The 17,522-nt window shown below is 46.3% G+C and overlaps 1 protein-coding gene across 1 annotated transcript in view; it reads right to left on the reverse strand.

The window, feature by feature from the left end:
• LOC102215109 (zinc finger SWIM domain-containing protein 6) overlaps positions 1–14,791 on the reverse strand; it is a 46,429-nt gene extending 31,638 nt beyond the window's left edge. Inside the window, exon 1 of the mRNA XM_005721987.1 lies at positions 14,041–14,791. Coding sequence (XP_005722044.1) covers positions 14,041–14,473 — 433 coding nt within the window. The 5' untranslated portion in view covers positions 14,474–14,791. The remainder of the gene's footprint in view (positions 1–14,040) is intronic.
• Between the last annotated feature and the right edge of the window lie 2,731 nt (positions 14,792–17,522).

The following is a 17,522-nucleotide window of genomic DNA, read 5'->3' on the forward strand; positions in this document are numbered from 1 at the left end:
CCAGAGGAATGCAATGATGCTTGAATTCATTTTTAGCACATTAACAGACTAATTCTCAGGTTGCTCAACATGCACATAGTCTGTATCGTTTTAAACTTTAAAAAATGAATTACTGTGATTGCCAGTACACCCAAAGTACCTCCAGATTATTTGATCGAATTACCTCAAATTAGCATTTTCATAAATGACAGAAGAATAATCGTATCCTTACCCAATTATGCTGATTACATCTCTTCAGAGACTAGTGAAGTGAAGCGCTATGTCACCTCTGAGACCACATCAAACAGAGGCCAACAGCTTTGTTTATATTTTACTATGCGCTCACACTTTGATATCCTCATTATGTTCATTTGGGATGCCAGACTGCTGAAGGAGGAGAGGATAGAAGGGGGTTTGATTGGGGAACGAGGGGGTGAGCTGAGGGGGGGGTCACTTGCCCGCCACCACATCCACTGTACGGGGCATCGAGGGGCCTGCATGTTAACCGTAAGGATAGAAAAGATTATGTGTGCATGTGTGTGAGAGAATCACCTCCCGTGGGCAAGTCAGCATTCACCCATGAAGTAGGTCAGTGAAATTTGCCCAAATTAGGTCAGAGGCAGTCAATGGGTGCCATCCTGAACAAGAGAAAGGATAAAAGGGAGGGAGTGAGAGACAGACACAGAAGAGGGGTTGGTGGGGCGGGGGTCTATAAGGTTAGGAGAGCAGAACCAAGCGGCTTACTTCATCTCAGCTTTAACACTCAGTTAATTACTGTTGCACTGGTCCATACAAAAAAAATACATGCACACCAAAAAAAGAAAGCAGCCTCAAAGTGAAGGCCCAAAGCAGAGTTCTTCATAACTTCAAGCCTGTCACTATTTCTCTATTCAAACATTGCTGGTATCAGAATCAGTGCACATCAAAAGCCCGTTTTGATTGAAAATGCTCTTGAAAAGCAGTCCGATTCAGTTACAGCGCTTAGGTTTGATTATTTAGCGCCCCCACCTCCTGACTCTGCCCCCTCAAGCTGTTTGGACGGTAGTTTCTTTTGTCATATGCCTCCACGTCTTGCAGCTCCTTCCACGCCCCACCCGCCCCTGCTTCCCTCCCTGTTTTGAGGAATCCACGCCGGGTTGTTGTGCACTGATGCCAATAAGTGAGGGAAGACAGGAACCTTTGATGTCTGTGGCACTTTGCGATTCGCTTTCATCATCCCGCGTCTGTCAGTCAGCAAGAGAAAACGTGACTCCAAAGGAAACTTTTGCTGCTCTCCCACCCCTCCACCCCCACCCAGCAAATCACTCTCCACGCATACATACAAAATTAAAACATAACAACAAAAGCCGACAACAAATGCAACAAGAGAGGAGGGGGGGAGAGACTGCTGTGGGCATTAGACAGACAGGAATGGGTTGAATAATAAGCAAAGAACGGCAAGTTTTTCCATAGGAGAGACTATTTTTCTTCCTGCCTGGGCTTCACTGGCCCACTTCCACTCAAAGGGAATGTGTATCCCAGTGTAGCTGCAGGCTGCTCTCTGAACTTTACCCTGTCAGTCCCTACAGTCGCCCTTTCAGAATTGCTCTGTGTCAAGAAGGAAGAAGCGTATTGGCGTGTGTCTTCTGTGGGCAATGTCTGTTCAAAAGAGTGATGATGGAACCTGTGCATGCACCTAATCACACAAGCCTGCACCCTTCGCTCTGACAGCCTCAGAGGTTAGGGAGGAGGTGGGCGGGGGGAGTGAACAAAGGCTCCCTTTCCCTGGGCAGCGATCAAACTTGAGCCCTCGGCTTGTCTAGAATTGTGACAAGGCCCACTTCCCCTTTCGCTGCTTTTCCCCATCCTCCCCCTACTGCCAATCATGTGTCATATGCTTCACACTCTCGCACGACGCATGCTTTCGTGCGCCTGCCGTGTGTGTCTGTGCCGTTGCCTGAGCCAGAGCCCGTCTACACAACTTAAAGACACGCACGGAAACTGGAGTCGAGGAGACGGAGGAGACACGCGACGAGTCTGAGAGCTTCACGGAAAGTGTTAAGCCAGAAACAACCGAATGTACAAGCCGAGTGTGGCTTGGAGTAAAGCGAGCCACATTGAGTTACAGTGACTAACGTTATAGCCAGAGAGAGGAAGATGCCTGGCAATGGATGCTGGGCAAAGGAGCCAGAGAACTGAACTGCAGCCAACCTGGATGAGGCCTCAGTCCAGATATGTTGGGACAGTACCAGGGGCCCAGCTACAGCCTGTCAGAGCAGGGAGGAGGGTGAGCAAATGAAGTAGCAAGAAATACACAATTAAAAAACAAAAAAACAAAAAAGCCAACACACACACACACACACCCACACGAAAAAAAGAAAGCAAAACAGAAGGCTTATAGGCAAAACAGAGAGAAAGAGAGAGAGAGCGAAGGGTTTTGAGGCTTTTCAGCTCCAAAGTGGGATGGAGGGGGATGGTTGGAAGGAACCACTGAGAGTCAGGCAAAACTGGAGCCCAGGTTCAGAGGCAGGGCCAGGGCTGAGCTGGGGCTGCTGAGAGAGGAGCCAGGGCTAGAGGCCAGAGAGAAGAGGGAGAGCTGGAGGAAGGGAAAAGGGGGGCTGAGAATAGGAGGAGGCTATGGCAGAGCTGGAGCTGGGGCCAGAGCCAGAGCCAGAGCCAGAGCCAGGGGCCCCAGCTTTAGATTTAGTCAGCTGTTCCCCTGGCCAGCAGCTGGAAGTACACAGGGAGAGTGAGGGAGGGGAGGTAGCAAGAGAAGACAGCACAGGGACTTCGTTGGAGAATTTTAACTGGGAAAGTGAGAGATGGAGAGGAATTAGAAAGAAAAAAAATGGAGAGAGAGAGGGAGAGAGAGAGGGGTAAGAGTAGAGAGAAGGGGGTGAGGAGGGGAGGTGTGGAGGTTTGGAAAGAGGACAGTGGAAAAGCCATTAGATTCCGAGGAGAGAGAAAACAGCACCAAGACCAGACAGACTGACAGAAGGTGGTTAAGGCTCACTGGCTTCGCAACCACTCTTCACTTCCTCCCTTACTGGTCCTCTCGCTCCATCATCCCTTTCTTTCTTTCTTTCCTCCCTCCCTCCCTCCCTCCATCTATCCGTCCATCCTCCTCTCCTTCCGTCACTGGTGAGCTATTCTCTGGCCACCTCCTTCCCCGACCAGTTGTGCTTCGCCAACAGCTCTGCTATTCATTACGCACGACCTGCAGGCGTGACCCTGAACACACACCGAGATCCCAAACAGGTGCCCCACACACAAAATACACACACGCAGACACACAGCATCGGCAGCGGCAGCAGCAGAGGGATCACACTTAACTGTAGGGGGAAGATATGCAGGGAGTGTGGACAGAAGGGCTGTAGCGGGGAGAGAGAGAAAGCTCAGTGTTGCTGCCAGAAAAGCACTGCAGGAGGAACAACATGGAAAGATGGAAAGAAGAACAAAAATATATAGAAAAAACAACAATGTAATTAAAGCTAAGCACACTTTGTTTCCATGAAAGTGGCGAAATGAGATTTGGAGAAGGGTGAGTGAGAGCGAGGGGCAAGGGTTTGCCATGGGGCAAGCAGCCGCTGCTAGCAAAGCACTTTACGGCCTATTATATTCCATTCAGATGGACGAGGCGTCTGGGATAAAAGCATTTAGTCTGTGCGTTACTGAGTGACTCAGCACTTGGAGCCTTCACAGGTGGACCCCCTCATAACTACACAATGCATATCAATGAAGTGGCCCACTCACTGCATATGGATCGCTCACTCCCACGCCTCTGCCTCTCTCTTTTTTGCCCATCCTCCTCCACCACCTACGTCGGCCTTTTCCTCCTCAACCTTTCACACCTCCTTGTGGAAACACTCTACCTCTCTGTTGTTTATTGTCGGATTGAAGTAATTCCACCTGCTCCTCTATATGAAAGACTTAAATCGGGACGGCATCCAATAAAGCAGGAAATAAATGGAGCTGCAGAGTTCAAAATAAATAAATAAATCTGTGCATATTTCTTTTGCTGCACTTTCCCCTAAATTATTAGGAGCAATTTCTGCCATGTATGGAATAGCTGACCCACCTCCTTGCCTGTCTTTTCCCTCTTATTTAGCGCTGATACGGTAGACAGCTACCCCTCCTCCTCCTCCCTCTATCGCTTCCTCTCCATCACTCTCTTGTCTCTCTACAGCTCTACCTCCACCCATCTGCCCTTTCCTCTTAGTTCTACCTCTGCGCCGCTCCATCCCCTGCTCTCCTCCCCTTGGTAGTGGTTAATGGCACAGGGATCCAGCGTGGAATATAGATCAGTGCGAGATGGATGGGGCACCAGGAGCTCCGGCCAGTCCCGTAGGTCCCAGACCAAAGATTAACTAAATATTAGCTGACAGGAAGAGAGAGGCAGGGACACAGCTGCAGCTGCTAGTGCCGCTGCTGGCAGAACAAACGACAGAGACCGTTTTTAACCCCTATTGCTCTTGGGAGAGAGACAAACACATGCGATAAACACACCGAGATGCAAAAATACACACAACGCATGGGGCCAAGTGCACCGCCATGCACGCATACACACATGCTATCAGAAGCACCCTGGGAGAAGAAGTCCACTAATCACATTCTCTCCTCCCCCCCTCCTCGTCTGCCCTGCCAAGGCGGATGGCGAGGGGGGGGGGAAAGGAATAAATCTTTATTAGGCAATGTGTCCCTGCTTTATCGATCGCTTCGCTCCTTCCCTCCCCTTCTCTCCTTTCCACCCCCTCTCTTTCGCTCCCCTCCTTTTGTTATTTTAGGCGTGTGTCTGCCATCCAGTTCAATTGAGTCGGGGTGTACATCAGAGAGGACCATTACCTATGTCTCCCTGGGCTGGGCTGTCACTGGCTGTGAGGAGGGTATAGGATGAGGTGATGTAGCCACCCAGGAGGGACAGCTAGCCTGCTAGCAGCTAGCCAGTCTCAGCTAGAATGCAGACAGACAGGTTGGCAGTGACACACAATGGCATACAATCATCCTCAACAATGCCAGGCAATAATGCTAGCGTCAATACTTCACCCACACTATACCCATGCCGTTCAACGAGCAGAGCGTGGGACAGGCATAGACCGGTTTCAGTCAAAATAAGATTATTATTTCCACATTTCGCTCTGCTTGGGAACCTGCATCCCATTTCATGTTCAGACATGGAAACTGGGAAGAGGGGAGAGAAGCAGCAAAACCCCCAGCAGAGAACAGAGCAGGCATCATCACAGCAGATTTGATTGAGAAACAGCAGTGAAAAGAAGAACTGCAGTGGAGGCGGGTTGCAAAGCAGCTTGCAGATGCCACTGTGGGTTGTGTAAAGCATCTTAAACAGCACACCGTGTATGACATTTGCCATTTTGATGTGTAGAAGTTTATCTGCTATTGTGGGCTAGCATTCAGATCAGCCGATCAGTCAGGATTTTTAGTTAGGTTTATGTTTGTGGCCTGGCAGAAGTGTTGTGATCAGGGCAATAAACAAGTGTCATTCATCAGTGTCGACCTAAAAAGGTTCCAGGATGGTCTGCAATGCCTAAAAAAACAACAACATCAGATTGAGGATCATTTAAAAACTTCAGACAAATACACGTCACAGCAAGTAGGCCAAGTCTTGTTTCTCTCATAAATCCTGTAGTAAACAGAGAGCTTGTGAATGTAGAATGAGCGACTGCCCCTGAGACCTGGACACATACTGGTAGTTCTAGCAAAGCACAGAGAGGAGGAATTAGAAAGCTTGTTAGCCTTCTTTTGGGACTTTAGACACAGGAAGCTTGATGGAAACATGCTGTATCTAGACAGGAGCCGTGTAAAATACAATATGGGTGTCTTTAGCCTGGCTTGGGAATTGAAACTTGAAAATCAGGAAGTAGAGAAACAGAGACAATGGGAGCTTAGAAGCACAGAGAGGGAGTGCAAGTATGGAGGCATGGTAAGACCAAGAAAACAGGCTGGCAAGAACAAGGAAAACAGGAATGAAATATGAAAAAAAAACTAAGCAAGCAAAAAAAAAAAAAAAAAAAAAAAAAAAAAAGAGCATAGAAGTGAGAGAAAAGAAAGAAAGAAAAAAAAACTCTTTAGAAGGGCAAACTAAATTCCATAGTCATTTGAAAGCCGTCTACTCCTTCCCTCTGAATCTCTCTCATTCTCTTTCTTTGTCTCTCTGTCTCTCATGCCTGGAGAGCCTTTCCAGCTCTATTCAGCCCTGCTCTGCCACAAAGCAATGAATGCATGTCTCACATGCCACACCGCCACGACATCGTTGGACCAGGCACAGCCAGAGGCACCTTGCACTCTCAAAGCCTCCTCCTCTACATAGCTCACACGGCACTTGAGCCTGCCAGGCAAGAAGAGAGAAGGGGATAACCCCCCTCGTCTCAATCTGGCTCAGATTCCCGATTGTTCCACAAAAGGGACAACAAAAGTGGGCATACTCTTTGTCTCCCCCTGGACCGTTCTCTCGGGTGAGAAATTGCTTATTGGGACGTGTAAAGACGCATGCACACATTCAATCAAGCAAGCAGCCTTTTCCTTTGGTCAGGTGCTACTTATTGGAAAACAATAATGCGAGCAGGGGCCTGTCTTTCAAGGAAGGCAGTCAGCCACTGGAGGGACAGTCTGACCAGATTGACCTTTGACTTCAGTAAATCCCTGGAGATCAGATGAAGAGGTCACCACTGGGCCAGCTTAGTGATGGGGGAGGGACCAGTCAATGAGTGAACACCTCTATCAGTATGTATGTGTGCGAGCAACAGGGGTCAGTGGCAGGTAAACCCTCATCCTCTGCTGTTGTTTATTCAAAGGCGCCTAGTCACCGGCACCCCGGCACTGTGAGGTAAATGTGTGTGTGTGTGTACATGCAAGAGTGGAAACGAGATAGGGTGGGAATGATGACAGACGGGAATGTCATCCACCCTCTTATCATTAACATGCCTCACCTTTATTCAGCCTGACACACACAGCCATAAACACGCTCAGCGAGCCATTAACACACAAAGTCACACACGTACATTCGCCTATTCACACAAAGTTAAATAGACTGAAAGAATCCTGCCTTTACTTATAAGCTGTGCAGGAATTTGGGCGAGCTGTGTCTCAGAAGTAGCTTTACAAGGCAGATCCACCCGAGTTAAAGTCCAAGTCCAAATCTTTATGGCCTTGACTGCCTTCTTATTAGAAAGCCCTGGGCTGTTCGTTTGATATAGACGAACATGATACAAGAATTATACACTCACTACAAGGGAAAGTTGTGTTATTATTATTATTATTATTATCATCATTATGCTGTGTATTTGTTTAGGATAGACCAAAGTAATTGTTCTTAATATTGGACCACGGCAGGTAGCTTTCTACTTTCTGAGCAAAGCACACAGTGATTATGTACGCACACAGACACACACAAAACCGCAAAACGTTTGGCTTCTGAGGTGACAACAGCTGTTGACCAAACCACATGGAGAAGCTTTGGATTGTGGTAACAGTGAAGACGTGTGCAAAGTCTTTACTACAGATGTACATGCAAGCATGCATGCAAGGCACAAAGACAGGCATCCATCCACAATAAATATATACACATTTAGCTCTCCGCTGCAGTAAGCACAGACTTGGACTGCTTTTGTGCTTATTTCAGCAGCACATTGGTGCAAAGTGGAATTCATTAAAAAGAAAAAAAAAGTGAAAGGGAGAATCAGATAGGATAACGCTGAGTGCTGCATTCCCCTGTTGTTATTATTGCCAAATCGAAGCGAGAGGGGTGGCTGGTAATAAAAGTCATTAAATGAAATAGAAAAAACGTCTTTTAATAGGGCCTTGTCATTGTGGATTTAGTACCCTTTCTATCGCCTGCTCCCTGTGCTTCATTCCCTCTGCTGACAGAGAAGAGAGGGGCAGGAGCTGTGTGGAGGAAGGACTGGATTCCTAGACAGAGTCAGCCAGCCGAGGAGCTGTGCTGACGCACACACAGCAGCCACAGTCTGGGACAGGAGACAAGTCAAGCTGGAACAGGGACTGGGGCAGACGTTACAGAGCTCATGCTGGAACTTTATTACTTTAGCTGGTTTATTTTAACAAGCACCAACACACGCTGATCTTAAACGCTGAGCATCTCTGAATATATGCTTCTATTAGTGTGCAGGGTCATTTTGAAAAGAGGTCTTTGGTCTACTTGCGATAGGTCTGGCAGTGTGGCAGATATAGTGAAGCTATGGTTGGAACTGGGAACGTTCATTTAAGAGGGGTAGGGAGGAAACGGCTATGTCTGGGACTGAGAATGAGACAGAGGCTGGCTCCAGTCAGGTAGAAAGACTGGAAACAGGGCACACAGACATTAGTCCGAGCTTGAAATGACAGGACTGTCTACAGGTATAGGCATTGGAAATGGGAGGAGCAGGGGACAGTTAAAGCCAAGTTTAGGAGATGGAACATGGCTGGCTACAGGAAGTTATGGTCTGTGGTGGGAAAAATCTATCTAAAGGCACATCTGGGAACGGGGTTGGTTAGAGTTTGGAGCTAAGGCTGTGACAAGCATTAGGGACCTTCTGGAAAATTCTGACATGATGGGATCGAGGCACAGCTAGCAGAGGAACCAGTGGTCATCTATCACTTAGTGGCTGCAGCATGGCATTGTTTCTTTATAGGGTATATCCTTAAGGAGGCCACCCACATTGCTTTCAAGCGATAGAAAGCGGAAACTGAGATCGAGCTGAAACTTATTATTGCAGAATTAAAGTAATTATCATGCAAACACATTTTGGATTTACTGTGACGCTTACGCAACTTTTGCTTTAGATGGAAAATATTCTGCTCAGCTGGAAACATACAAAAAAAAAGTAATTTTCCTGGATGCTTTGCCAATCTAGGCATCATCTCTCATCAAGTAATATTATGAAATAAACAATAGCGAGATCAAAAGATAAACACAAAACACAATCTGTTGTCTCTAACCAAACGACTGCAAAGCCGCATTTGCATGTGCACACACTCGCGCACACACACGCGGAGGTACTAAGCTAACGTGTTTCCATTACACGACAGCTGAAAGGTATCCTATCTTCTTTCCATTCGGCCAACATAATGAGACAAGGCCCTGGAATCTCCTTCTCCCAGGCTCAGATACACAAAGCCAGACGGAGAGAGAGAGCGCTCTCTTTAAAGACTCCACTTCTCTTCACATGGACGCAGTTGCTGCCCCTCTCGCTCCCTCTTGGACAGCCAGATGTTTACACTAGCTCTAGGCTCAGGCATGTTTCCATGACGATACAAGCCCAGGGTTAGTCATATGCCTAGGGGTAGACCTGATGCACCGGATCCTGGATCACTGCTCCCTCGTCGCTGTCACCTTCAAGCTTGATCTACAGACATCTGATAACCCTGACTTTCACAGAATCCTCTAAAAGAACTTTTGCTTTATAGGAAAGCACAAAACCTTCATGGGGAATAATTTTGAAAAGCCTCTGAATTCTATTGTGACAGCATTTCTTTAAGTCCGGCATCACAATTTCTGCCTCTTTACAGCAGTATGGCCTCCCAGAATATTCGAATAATGCTCAGTCTCTCTCTCTAGCTCTCCCTGTCTTCAGCGGTGGGCATGTGGGCTCATTCTCGACGGGCATTGTAAAAAAGATAAAGGAACTCTCTAACCTAACAGGAAAATAAAACCAGATCCACCCACATGAAAAGAAACAGCCCACACACAAACAAAAAGAATAAGCCCTCACCCAACAAAAACAGCCTTAACGCTCAGCCCGATAGCGTCTCGCAGACGACATGCTCCTGCAAGATTTGCGTTGCGCATCTTAAATTCTGCACCTTTGTGGACAGAATGTTTGAATGCTTGTCGATGTGGGCCCCGAAGAAGCTCTTTTAAAAAGCCTTATGAATCCTTAGCTCAAAAGAAGTGCATAGGGAAAAAAAAAAAAAAAAAAAAGGATGTGGATCCATGAGTCTGTTCTTGCACAAACAAGCTTGTGTTCCTTCAACTTTGTAAAATATTTCTCTTTGGCATTGTCATACCAGCAATAACTTAACAATGTGTGCAAACCTTCATTGTTTTTACCAAGCCTTTTGTTTAAATGCTGTTCTCTGTATGTTGTATTGTCGTCTCATATTGGCCGAATGTTAAATAAAGTTTTTGTGCAGCATCTCCACTAACACACCCATGGTGCACAATAATGGAGCCACACAGACAATTTAAGCAGAGTCTGTGTTATGATTTTCTCCATGTGACAAATAGGAAGAGGTTTAAAAAAAACAAACAATCAAAAAACAGGTGAAATAACAACCAGGCGGGTGGGTCGCCTGGTTGTTATTTCACTGTTTCATTGACATCATGACTTATTTTTTATTTTTCTTCTAAAAGAAGGAAGAAAACGGAGAGTTGGTGAGAGCAGATGACGCAGAAACCTAATTAAGATTCTCCAGAGCGTGAACAAATTAACCTGAGTTATGAGCATGCAGAAGCAAAAGACAAGACACACATATATGCAAACATACCCACAGACACACACACACCTAACAGTTTATCTCTGGAATAGGTGGAGTCGGGGAGGATGACATTCACACTTACACCGGCATGACTGCCATGGACACTCAGTGATATTTTTGGCAGGGCCAAGGCAAAATATTACAGGCCATTTAGTCCGATAACACCACCATGGAAAACACAGCAAAATGGTCCACAGGTTATGGCGTATCATTCAAGTTTAATTTAAAGCGCCCTCAAAGTGTCCGCCTCATCACTCAGATTTGGGGCAGTAAGGATGATAAAAATGACATGTAGCTTCATGTGGAAGAAAAAAAAAATTTGCCTAACAAGCGGAGCTGGATAAACAGGCTGTCCCGCGTAGACTATGCTAATGACGACGCAGAGAGCGACATATGCCAGGCATCAGTATGTCACTCCTCGGGGACATGGGGGCTTACGGTAACAGGATAGGAAGGTGGTGGTGTGTACGGTGGTGAGTTATGGGGTTTTTCCTTTTTAACTCTTAGTACAAAGCCCTGGAGGCAGACGGGGGGGTGGGAGGGTTTAGAAACACAGGGATGAGAGTTCAAGGGAAAGGTACAAGTCTTGAATAAATGACAGCAGCGGGGATGAACTTGACCCATGCTGGAGGACTAAAACAGGAAGGAGGGTAATGAAGTGCAAACATGCTTTGTCATGCCATGTTACAGCCATAGGATTAGAATTCTATAATTAGAGGATGGGGCACAATAACACTAGCCTTCCTTTTCAGGAAGATGAGCCGCTGAGTCTAAATTACACAAGGGGACCAGAGAACAGATGCTGTGATCAGAACAGGCTGGTCTAGAAGTTTTCTATACTGGTAAATGATGCTCAGTTGCCACACGGTACAGTGTGATTGACAAGCTAAAAAAAGATTCAAAATTTGGCACCACTGGTGAGATTTACTGATGTTTCTGTGATCAACTCATGACAATGTAATTTTTTATGACAGACAGCTGCTGTTAAGGGGACTGCTTTCCAAAGCAAGATGCATATTTAATGCTGTTCGTTTGCAGTTTTTCATGTATTATTACAAACAGAAGCCTTTAGAGATTAAGGTTAGGTATGTGGTCCGACACCTGCTCTGTGGCTGACCTGAACATCAGTGAGGAGCGCAAAAATACCGAAGCCGGGTTGTTATAACGCCGCTATAACCGAGGAGCAGTGGACCGCTAAGATAACGCCTGAATTTCGTATATGAAAATTTATCTCAGAGGCTGGCATTGGAACAGATGAGCCCGCATGGGAGAGAGAGCGAACCATCCATCTCACTCTCTCCCCCTTTTTCCGCACTTCATTCTTTACTTTCATGCATCGCCCTTCTCTTGCAATCACCATTTCAATGCTTCTTTCCTCTTTTGCATTTTCCACCCACATTTTCCCTCTAGGCTTCCCCTCTTTTTCTTGATATCACCCGATCTATTGCTCTTCCCCTTAAGCGCCATCCCCCTATCCATTCTCTCCATAGCACTGATGTATGGAAAGAGATGGAGGGACCCAAAAAAAAAGGAAAAAGGCTTGTGATTAATGTCTTTGAGAAAAAGATAAATAATCACAGGAGACTGGGGGCTGGTAGTTGGCCTTAGGGGAGTAAATATGGAGAGTTTTATAGCTGCTCACTTGGGAGAGAGGGAGGTAGAGGACGGGATGGGAGGGGAAGGAGTGGAATACAGCGACAGCAGATCCATTCAAGTATATTAGCTCCCCCCAACCCCCATACACAATAACCTCTGCATCTATTCTACTGCTCTACTGTCTTTCATCATCAACACTGAATCCCATCCCACTGACAGCACACACATTTGCACACAAGAAGCCACACAAAGTCATGCATGCATATACGCTTGTGTGCGCACACATACACGCCCTAACAGCCACCCTGCACTGTTTTCCAGGCCAGACCCACTGTATGTGTTTGATGGGCCAATACATGTGGTGTGTGATGTGGCTGACAGCCTCCTCCCTCCCACGCTGCCCTGCTTTTAAGCCCTCATCCTCCAGTGGCTGCCTGTCCCCTGGAGTAGATTGCATCTTTTATTTATCATTTTCTCTTCCTGGCTTTATCTTCCCAAGCTTTAAAAAAATAAAAAATTCTGGGGTGAAAATTGCAATCAGCATAACATGCCCTCCTCCTGCTGTGTACTCGCCTGTCATTCTCCACTCTCTGTGAGCATGCGGGATGAGACTGACAGCCCATGCAGACTCAGACACACAGACACACAGACACACACACACACACACACACACACACACACACAGGGAGAGAGATGCATGTACAATTTCCCTCTGTGTTTATCAAGCCCACACACACACTCTGACACACTTTTCCATCTCTTTAAAGCAGACAGAAGCACATGCATGGCCACAGTAAATGACCTCGTTACCCTGCCTGTCACTATTTCCCAAAGCACACACACACACACTGCTTACATATACCTCGCTGACGCCTCACACTTTTTATTTAACCCTAAGCTGAGTGCTTTGCTTCCTAAAGCCCCAAATGACCGAGCCCATAAATGAGACTAATGCTGGGGAATCTGGTAAACAGGCCAGAGAGAGGGAGGGAGAGCTGCCTTCCTGTCTGCCTACTCCATGGCTACTATTGTGCACTGCACATTCTCTGAGCCCACAAGAGCTGAAGCCATCTCAACACAGATTCTTTGGAGGGATAGTAAGCCAAGAAGTGAGAGAGGAAGAGGGAACAAGGAGGGGGAAGAGAGAGAGAGATGGAGAGGGAGGGAGGGAGGAGGAAGAAGATCATGCATAAAATCTTGTTTGCAGAATGCATTAAGATTCAGATGAACTGGGGAGGGTAATGGGATTAGAATCCTGAACCGTTTCCAAGGGTGGGGAGTCGGATTGACAGCTGAGTCTATTGCACTGACGATTGCAGTGAAATATTGTGGCTCTGGCAAAGGCAGCCAGCCAGCCAGCCAGCCAGGGGGTTGCTGAGCCTATAGCACCTCTAATTACCCCGAGCTTTACCAAAAATAATGCCGCCAAGGGGAAAAAACATATTTGTCATTACCCCGTGCATATAGCTTGGGCTTTAAGTGAATATTGGAAAGGCAGAAAGAAAGACTTCAGTCCGTCTCACAAAGGTGTTTGGCAAACAAAACAGAAGCACTGTGGCTTTAAATCACCGTCCCTCCCACCCTTTCTAAATATCGTCTATTTAGCCAGCGGTGAAAAGATATAGGGGGCTTTTGTCTGCGTACCCATCGGTGGGGGCATGGAGAGCTAGAAAGACACAAAAATAGGAACAAAGTGCTAAGCTTCCAATTGGGATGGCTGTGGGCCATTCAATGCGCGCAGCTCAGTGGGTAAAAACAAGAAGAAGTGGGCTACTATTACGGGCTTGTCTGAAAATAGGCTGCTCTCACACACAGCTATAGGGTAGACTGGTGTGGAAATACCCTGCATTGTTTATAATAGACGAGACTAAGGGAGGCAAACACGAGCCCTTTAAAAGTCTGGCATGGCTCCAATGGAAAAGGCAAACAGTGCTAGTTGGGTGTTTTGTTGGTTATATGCTGTTTTCCTGCGTTACTCTAACGCTATGGTCCACTCACCGACTTGCAATACGTTGTCCACCCAGCCACCCTCCAACAGAGTGACACCCCGTAGGAAAGGCAGCTGGGTCTCGTCATTATTGTCCCCGCTAGTTCCACTTTCCTCTCCTCCAGCGTTGAAAGAGGAATACATACAGATTTCCTTCTCGCTTCTCGGGAAAGACCAATATACGATCCTCCGCTGGACGGGCTCCGGGATCCTTTCGAACCGCTCCTCCACCCTCTGGAACGGCCACTTCTCCGCGACTCTGCGAGCCGCGATATCGAGCAACGACTCGGGGTTGTGCGTTTTCCCATTTCCCGACCCTCCCGGAGCGGACCCCGCGCCGCCACACAGGACACCTCCAGCCCGCTGCCCCTGCCTGCACGCCGGGTTGTAGCCGGGCCGGCAGCAGAGCCTCTTGGCTGGGGGCTGCTGGACTCGCTCGGCCATGTTCGCACCGCTTCCAACCTGAAGCGCAGTTCCTCTCCGATCATATAAACGGGATAAGGAAGAGAAAAGGGCAATCTCGCACCGATTGTTTGCCGTACATGGAGAGACTGCCCTTATTTGGAAAAGTGGGCGGAGCTTGTGAGTTCCGTGAAGTCCTTTGTGTTGTCAAAGTAACCGGATGGGCGGGATCCTGGAGAGCTGCCAGCGCACGAGTGGCGCTATAAAAGGAACTGGAGGCGGAATTCCCGAACGTCGGCAAATCCTTTGTGAAGCTTTTCGGGAGCGCGAGGGTGGAGCCCCGGCGGCCGACGGCCTTTGAAGTTTCCTTCTTATTTGAGTTTAAAGGCGGGGACTTAATCCAGGGGCGGCCTCGCAGTTTCCCACAGGGGTAAAAGGGGGCAAGAAAACTGACTTTTTTTTTTCCTTTGGAGCCTCAGCTACCACCCCGGGCTCCAGCTTCTTCAATAACAACTTGATCGTTGTTTTTGCGGCTTTTTAGTCCAAAAGTGGTTTCAGCTGTCAGGCCGCAGAGGGTAAGAACATATGAAGGTGGACATGCCTGTCCTCTGTAGTCACATCAGCTCTTATATGGTGCAGCCAATTGACAAGTAATCATATGCACTCATGAAAGACAAGCTTTTTGCCTATATTATTTATTTTAAGGGGCGACTCTATCGATTTTTTACTTGGAGATCAGTATAATTGTTGCTTGGATACATAAAGTCTGAGAAAATAAGTCCAAAAGTTTGGTTGCGGTAACTTAAGATACTACCAGGTATACGGGTCAATGATGCTATCAAGGTAGTGTTTTTTAGAGTTCTAGTTCGAAGTAAAAGTTTTATCCTGGGCACCGATGTAGTTTTTGGGGCTTTTAACAATTTCTTTGAACTTTTCTTTTTTCCAGGGTGGAATGATTGCACTGCATGAATCTTTGAAGACTTCAAAACAACAAAAATTGTTTGCTCAAGTTTCAGTTTGTTTTGGGTTTTCTCTAATCCACACAGGGTCAAAGTAAACATACAGGTTCAAATATATTCATACACTCACATCAATATTTTAATAAGTGGTTCTGAAGGTTCTACAGTGCCTTTTAACTTGACGATTCCAAGCCCTATTGACTTTCTTTGTCTGCATCAAAAGGATTTGTTTGACACAGCAGTACTCAAAACTATAGGAAAGTCCAAGGTCCTCAGTGAAGATCTAATTTAAACAAGTTGGGAAGGTCTCATAGGGGAATTTCTAAACAACTGCAGATGATCCAATGATGATCCAAGATCATCAATTCCAACAACTGTACATAAGCACAAATTATTCAGACATGTCAACACTTTGTCGAGGACTGGAAAGACCCAAATCGCCACCCTCAGATGGCAGGAAATTTGTTAGGATGTTCAGAAACAACCCAGGAACCATCCGAGGCTCAAACCTGCCATGAACTGGAAACTGCTGGAATACCAGCATCACTGCCCAAAGTGAAGCCAGTTTTACATCACCATGGACCACGAATGCACTGACAAAGAAAGAACTCCCTGTTCCAAAATCTATAGACTGAAATTTGCCTACATGAAAAAGCAAGATACCTTCCGAAGAAAAGTTTGATGGTCAGAATAAATAAAGATTGAGCAATTAGGCCACAATTACAAAAGGTAGGTTTGGCAGAGTAAAGGTGAAGCTTTCAAACCTATTCACTCTCCCAAGCATGGTGGTGGTAGCATCATGTTCTGGGGATGCTGAAGGTGACACTAGTACATTGCACAAAGTGGAGTAGAGTAATTAAGGAGTGCAACTTCCAAATTCTTGAAATTCACCTCAAATCACCAGCTGGACAGTTAAAACTTGCATAGAATTGGGTGTTCCAACAGGACAATGATCCCAAATAAATCAAAACTGGTTTTGGAGTAGATAAATCAAACTCTGGAATGGCCTCTACAAATTCTTCCAAGAAGAGTTGTGAGATATCCATAAAGAATTATACCAGAAGCTTGTTAACAGCTACCAGAAACATCTGTGGAAGGCGTTGAGGGGCATTTCACAAAATGTTAATGGCATTAATCCATTAAGGGGTTTGGCCCTGTGTGGATTAGTAACAATTCTAAATAATTTCAAACTTATGCACTCAGTTCTTGTTTTTTATTCCACCCTGGGAAAAAAAGTACAGTCCAAAGAAGTCATTGAAAGCCTCACATTACCAAGACAGCACCGGCCACAACTGTAGTTCTAGATAGCTATAGGTATAACTTTTAGGCTTTTGTGTGTTTTTTTAAAGTTCTCATAGCATCACGTTATCTTCTTTTTACTCTTTCCTGCATTTCAGTCTATCATTCTGCCAAACAAAAAAAGGAAAAGAAATGCTAGAAAATTCTCATAGGAGAGCCAGACCTAGTGTGTTTCTTTCTTGAAACACTTATGACACATGGATTAGTGTAGCCAGTTAACCACAAACTGTGGTACACTCATTTTTACTGGCCCCCACCCTGTCTGTTGATAATGCTAGTTCCATGTCTGTGTGTCATGAAAGGGGCCCCCCAATTTTATAGGGGTAGAATACTCATCAGGGGTTAGGGTGTGGCTGCTGTTGCCCCCTGGTTTTTCCTGTATGATGAGCCACTACAGAAGTTAATCGTTATAAGCAAGTAACAAAGAAAAGCTGCCAGGTTGGGGTATGTTTTTCTAAATTGTCTATAAAAGTTGGCTCAAAACTACACTGGTATACCAGAATGTGTGTTTGCAATGTGTCTGCCTGCCGCATGTGTTCCCAGCTGCCCCTCTCATTGCTCTGTGAGTAAGTCTAAAAGGCTGGCCTTTGAACTGCTCTGAAAGTGATCCATGCCGTATGGACGGAGCAGATGTGGCCTAACCTGATTTGGTTTCAATACTTCCCCACAGGAAGTTCACAAAGCCAGCAGGTCCTCCTTTGTTATGTTAGTCATCTTTCTCAGAGGGCCAATGAAGCCTTTTTATTCTATTTTATTTTAACACAGTTATCATTTGCTTTATTCTCCAGACAGAACAGCTCCACACACAATCAGACATTTCAGCTTTGTATATA

Source organism: Pundamilia nyererei, unplaced genomic scaffold, assembly GCF_000239375.1.
Source record: "Pundamilia nyererei isolate P.nyererei 1_Seehausen unplaced genomic scaffold, PunNye1.0 scaffold00006, whole genome shotgun sequence".
In the NCBI taxonomy this organism is placed as follows: Eukaryota; Metazoa; Chordata; class Actinopteri; order Cichliformes; family Cichlidae; genus Pundamilia; species Pundamilia nyererei.